The sequence below is a fragment of the Microcaecilia unicolor genome, chromosome 2, assembly GCF_901765095.1.
Source record: "Microcaecilia unicolor chromosome 2, aMicUni1.1, whole genome shotgun sequence".
NCBI classification, from domain to species: domain Eukaryota; kingdom Metazoa; phylum Chordata; class Amphibia; order Gymnophiona; family Siphonopidae; genus Microcaecilia; species Microcaecilia unicolor.
In genome coordinates, this window is record NC_044032.1 from 3,865,046 (window position 1) to 3,871,045 (window position 6,000).

Below are 6,000 nucleotides of genomic sequence, written 5' to 3' on the forward strand. Positions count from 1 at the left end.
AAGCAGTACAATTTTATGGTTGCTACATTGGAGAAACAAGTCAGATGCTAAAGAAGAGATTTAATTTACATAGACACCATATGAAAAATACTAGTACCAATCAGGATGTCACCTCTGTGGGGCCACAAATCAATCCCACAGTCATTGGTAATAAGTAATCGTACTCCAAACAGAATCAAGACTATACGCTTACTGTTGAAACACATTGATCAATGATATAAATCCACACACATCCGCACCAATGTGTATGAATTTTCAAAATGCTTTAACAAGTTCTTTTACATTTTTTTATATTTTTAGAGAAACATTTTTTAAGAGTGCCCTCAGCAACAACCACTATTTTTAGGCAATACTGTTTAATTGCCGAGTGGCATAGCACCTCTTTCATCGGGCTGCTCTCGTATGTTTATTTTTTACAAAAAGTGCTATAATACGTGTGGCAAAGTGCTACTCAGATAGCTAAAGTAAAGAATACAAAAATGAAAAAACAAAAACTTATCTGAACAATATTGATTCACGACTATCGCTTCGCCCTCATTTGCTCATGTGTAAGACCAGTTGGTCAACTTCCCCTGGAAACGCCCGACACCGCGGGGCTCAAGAAATCTTTCATCAGGGACTTGGGTTAAGGCCACACAAACACTCAGGATAGAGCCGTCTTTTCGTCACATCGCTTCTTGTGAGCTATGCTCATGTTGCACTGATGTAGGTTTTTAAAGGCGCCTCATCTCAAGCATAGATGCCCATTCCAAGGCTGTGCCAGCAAAAAAAACCCCTCATTTTTGCACCCAGAGGAAGAACATAAGCTTTATTTAATTGAATGCTTTACTTGGCAAAATGCAAACTGGTTCTCCATTTAGTAGGAAAAAGTCTTTGAAAACTCCAAATGTAATTGGAAGCCCAGCCCCATCAAGCAACAGTAAAATCTCTTCTTCCTCCCAATGAAAGAAAGCCGCCTTCTCCATCCTGGGTGGGTGGGGGGGACAAATTGAGGTTACCCCTAATCGTTAACTGATAGAAATATTAGGGGCCAAAAAATCTTGTTCGTATTTATTTATTTATTTTTTGCATTTGTATCCCACATTTTCCCACCTATTTGCAGGCTCAATGTGGCTTACATAGTTTGGTTATGATGCTGTCATTCCAGGATATCAGATACAATTAGTGATGTGTAAAGATTAAGTAAGGGGAAGAAGGAAGTGGTAGGGTGGGTAAGTTTAGAAGGTGGGTTGTCATAGCTGGAAGGATTGAATAAGAGTCTTGAGACTTATTCCCCATCCAGTCTTCTAAATTACATAAGTGGGCTCTTCCCACACTGATGCTGGGAAGAAATCCGACACATCGCCTGTTCGGCCTGGAACGCTTGTGTGTCCAGGGCAAAGGGGAGAGAAACATTAATACATTCATGCATATTTAGACTCCAGTCCTAAAATCCCTGCAAAGCTCTTTTAAATTTCTTGAGCTCATAATATTTTTATCTCAAGGGTAGGAATCATTTACCATCTGGTCAGGAATGTTGGAAGCAATGTAGATTTAAATTTTCCATTTGTTACTCTGCCCTGGGGAGGGAATGGATGGGGGGGTTATAACATTTTCAGACTTGGGCGTTCATTATCAAGCAAAAGGTTCTTGGAAATTTTGGACATTTGTGCTTTTATATTTGTATTATAATTGTTCTATTGTTGAATATTGAATTCCAGTAAAATTGTTTTAAAATCAAATGATGTAAGAGACAAGCCAGGTTGTAAATCTTGAGATCTGGGAGGCCCAACTCCTCCCCCCCACCCCCCCTTCTGCCAATTCCCATAAATAATCAGCATTCTTCCTGACAGGGCTTTTGGGAGGGTGTGCTACCGTTCTCTAGTTGTTTCTAAAAGAAGCCCCATGTTAAATGGCGTATGATTTTTCTGTCTAATGTAATGGGAAGCCCAATCCCCATTCTCTCTGCAAAGACACTGATTTGGGCAAAACCTCAAATTTGATGGAACAACTTAAAACCTGTATAATCTTCATATTCAGTAAGTCTCCAGTGAGGTTGGAGGGAATTGCAGGAGTCTACAACCTTAAATGTTTGATTCCCTAGGAGTACCCGCTTGCTTTCTGGATTTGCAATAATGTCTCTGAGGACCAGATCAAGTGATAAAATAAATAGTAACAGAGACAAGGGACAGCCCAGTCTCGTACCCCAATATATGTGAAAGGACGCAGAATACATGCCATTCACCCATAACCTCGTATGTGCATCATTATACAGCGTACAAATCCCATCCACATAGCAACCTACAAAGCCACAGGTTAAAGTCAGTACCTGTTGGGATCTCAGTTTCCATTTTCTGTTGTTGGATTTCCATATGTGCTTTGCTCCTTATGCTAAGGTTGCTGATCTGTAACATTCCTTCAGGACAGAGGGATAAAAAGCCACACAAACCTACCAACCTTCCCTTCTGCAGCTGCTTTTCTTTTGTTCTTTTTCATAAGGCTGACAGGGCCACACACAATGCAGATAGAGCATGAATTCCTGTACACGCCCAGTAAACCTTTCAAGGATAACCCAACTTACCAGAAACTTCCTGGTGAAATGTCAAATGATGGTACCCACATATGTGGCTTCTTACTTTTCTGGCCTTGGAAAATGTGTTGTTTCAGGTATGCAGCTGTGCTTTCTGATTAAATCTATCGATGCAGTGTGGGTAAATCTGGGGACCGCTTCAGCCTTGTTAATTCTGAACATATAATGCCTTTTAGTTTTCCATGAGTAGCATTTGTTCTAGTGACTGGACATGGGGTCTTGTCAGTGCCCTACAACACTGACCATTGCTTTCCCCCTACCCCTTGGTGAGAAGTGCCTTTGAGAGCTACAAGAAACCCTGCTAGACATTTCCAGTTTACTTCTCCAGCCTAACATTTCTTCTCCTGTACCATAGATGCACCACCAGAGCATGGAGCCTCACCTGCAGCGGGAGCTGGGACCACGCTGGGTAACCAGGCCGCAGCTGCAGACATGCAAGGTAAACCTCCTCCCATCTGCACGGTATTAACCACAAAGCATAGTGTATAGAGCACTGCACTGACACAGAGCAGTAGTGATTCTTTGTATAGTGCTGTGCAGAATCTGGAGATTTATAGTCCGTCACTTCTACAGCACTGGAAACGTTATAAAGCTCCATCTGCCTGCACAGTGCTATACAGACACTTATAAAGCCCTGTGCAGTCAGAGCAGTGATGTTTCCTTATGCAGCTCCATTAGTTTACATAGCACTGTACAGTCACAAGAGTTTATTTGAAGTACTGTCGTTGTACACAGCACATGAAAGCTGGCAGGTCCAACCTTTCCAACCATATTATATAATATGGCCAAGACCGAGCTTATCGTCTTCCCACCAAAACCCACTTCCCCTCTCCCTCCACTTTCTGTCTCAGTCGATAACACCGTCATCGTCCCCCTCTCATCTGCCCGCAACCTCGGAGTCATCTTCGACTCCTCCCTCTCCGCTCATATCCAGCAGATAGCCAAGACCTGTCGCTTCTTCCTCTATAACATTAGCAAAATTTGCCTTTTCCTCTCTGAGCACACCACCCGTACTCTCGTCCACGCTCTCATTACCTCTTGCCTTGACTACTGCAACCTACTCCTCACTGGCCTCCCACTTAGCCATCTATCCCCCCTTCAGTTCATTCAGAACTCTGCTGCACGTCTTATCTTCCGCCTGGACCGATATACTCATATCACCCCTCTCCTCAAGTCACTTCACTGGCTTCCGATCAGGTACCGCATACAGTTCAAGCTTCTCCTACTCACCTACAAATGCACTCGATCTGCAGCCCCTCCTTACCTCTACCCTCATCTCCCCTTACGTTCCTACCCGTAACCTCCGCTCTCAAGACAAATCCCTCCTCTCTGTACCCTTCTCCACCACCGCCAACTCCAGGCTCCGCCCTTTCTGCCTCGCCTCACCCTGTGCTTGGAATAAACTTCCTGAGCCCTTACGCCAAGCCCCCTCCCTGCCCATCTTCAAATCCTTGCTCAAAGCCCACCTCTTCAATGTCGCCTTCGGCACCTAACCTATTCAGGAAATCTAGACTGACCCAATTTGATTGCCCCTATTTGACTGACTGTACATTTGTCCTTTAGATTGTAAGCTCCTTGAGCAGGGACTGTCCTATGTTTGTACAGCGCTGCGTAACCCTAGTAGCGCTTTAGAAATGTCAAGTAGTAGTAATATATGACTGTATGTTCTTACACTGTGATGCAATAAAACAAAATATATACATTTCAATGTTCAGGAAGCCCAGAGACAGTTTGAGTTCAAGGTGGTCACATTGTGTGTGTGTGTGGGGGGGGGGGGGGGGGGGGGGGGATAACAGAGCCCAGGTCTGAGTGGAAAGTGAACAGTTGAGGAAAAGGGCCCTGGATGTCGCATGCTGTGAGCAGAGGGTAAGAGCTGGGAGCCTTCTGCAGTCTTGGGTTCCAGGCATTGTCGTCTTGTTCTGTGCTGCTCTAAAATGTATTATCTATAATCCAGAGTTCTCAGTGACATGAAATGTTCAGCAAGGCTGATCTCTCTGACTTTACTATTGGATTATAGTACAGTTTATTGATATATCGCACTCTTCTGTGTGACTGTTTTTCAGGTGGGTCAGTGGTGTCTCTTCTGCAGAGCATGCAACAGATCCTGACGCAGCTTCTGCACACCTCCCAGCAGCAGCAGGTGCTCTTGGAGAGCCTCGCCAATGACACCGTTTCTCATCTGAACCTCATCTCCGACAACCTGCTACAAGTGGGAGAGACCCTGCAAGAAATGCTCCTGAAAGCTCATCACAGGAATCAGGTGGAGTGAAGAGCCCAGTGGTCCCATGTCCCACCCACTCCTCATCTCAGGCACCTGGTGCAGGTGGAAGACACTGCAGGAGCTTGTCTTGGGCGAGCTTACGAGATCCGTGGGGGGTGAGGATCCAAGCAATCTCCTCGTCTCTCACATCCTGTGCAGATGGCCAAGACATTGCAGGAGCTTGAGACCACGGATAAATATCAGGCAAGCTTCCCTTGTCTTTCTGGAATGCTGACAGCGGCAGGAGCAGCAGACCTTGTGACGTGGCCATTGCTTGAGGACGGCCCCTACACAATATGGGATCTAAGTAAGATGGGTTTATGCACTCATCATTGGAAAGAAATTTGACTTTGGCTAATGGACACGAGAAGAAGCAGCAGGAACTTAATCATGGACATAAATGTAAAGACAATTTGAATATCTTGATCTTAGAAAGACATTCCCTGGCCAACGCAGGAATCGTTGCAACGCAGACTGGAATTACACAGCTGTCACTTTTTTAAACTGAGTAGAGATGATGGTTTGTGGATGATTCATCAGGTTCAGGGGTCATCATCAGCCACCAGAAGGACAAGTCCAGCTACATTTAGAGGGATTTACACGTCTTTTGTCCTGGTTGAAAATTGCCTTTCTGAAGTGGCTAAAATTACACGCAGGCTTCCATAGCACATGTATTATTCTCATAGGTGTGTTTAGGTTGGGATATGTATGTGGGATTTTACCCCCTCCTCTTTTCTCCCCCTCCCTTGCTGCCTCTGCAAGTCGTAGATGCAACGCACAGGGACACTTTAGCATGCGTACCTTACCCGACAGTTTCTCTAGTACGTGGGCTCTTTCAAAATTGTGACTAATGGGTGCACTGCAAGGCTGCCAGATCTCCTCCACCCCCCCCCCCCCCCCCAAACAACTCTCATTTGATGAGTATCTCACACATATAGTCTAAATAGATCTGATTGAGACCATTGTCAGCTGCAAACACTGTGATGGGCACCATATCCTGGTGAGGCAGACGCTGCAGCACACTGATGTCCTCCTGCCTGGAAAAAAAAAAATCATTAGAGCAATAGCCAGTCGGGTTATTTCATTTCTTGCAGTAAATGGTGGACTGTGCTCTTGTGAAGGACACCAGAGAGAAACCCTTTTGTATCATGTTTTAATTCTGATTTTAAGA

General features: G+C 44.8%; 1 protein-coding gene across 5 annotated transcripts in view; it reads left to right on the forward strand.

The window, feature by feature from the left end:
• LOC115462756 overlaps positions 1-5,727 on the forward strand; it is a 52,109-nt gene extending 46,382 nt beyond the window's left edge. For 4 of the 5 annotated variants that reach the window (XM_030192739.1, XM_030192737.1, XM_030192738.1 and 1 more), the window contains 2 exons: positions 2,925-3,008; positions 4,633-5,727. In XM_030192739.1, the coding sequence (XP_030048599.1) occupies positions 2,925-3,008; positions 4,633-4,838 (290 nt within the window). In that variant the 3' untranslated portion in view covers positions 4,839-5,727. The remainder of the gene's footprint in view (positions 1-2,924; positions 3,009-4,632) is intronic. The other variant, XR_003940952.1, reaches the window with a different exon arrangement.
• Positions 5,728-6,000: the final 273 nt, after the last annotated feature.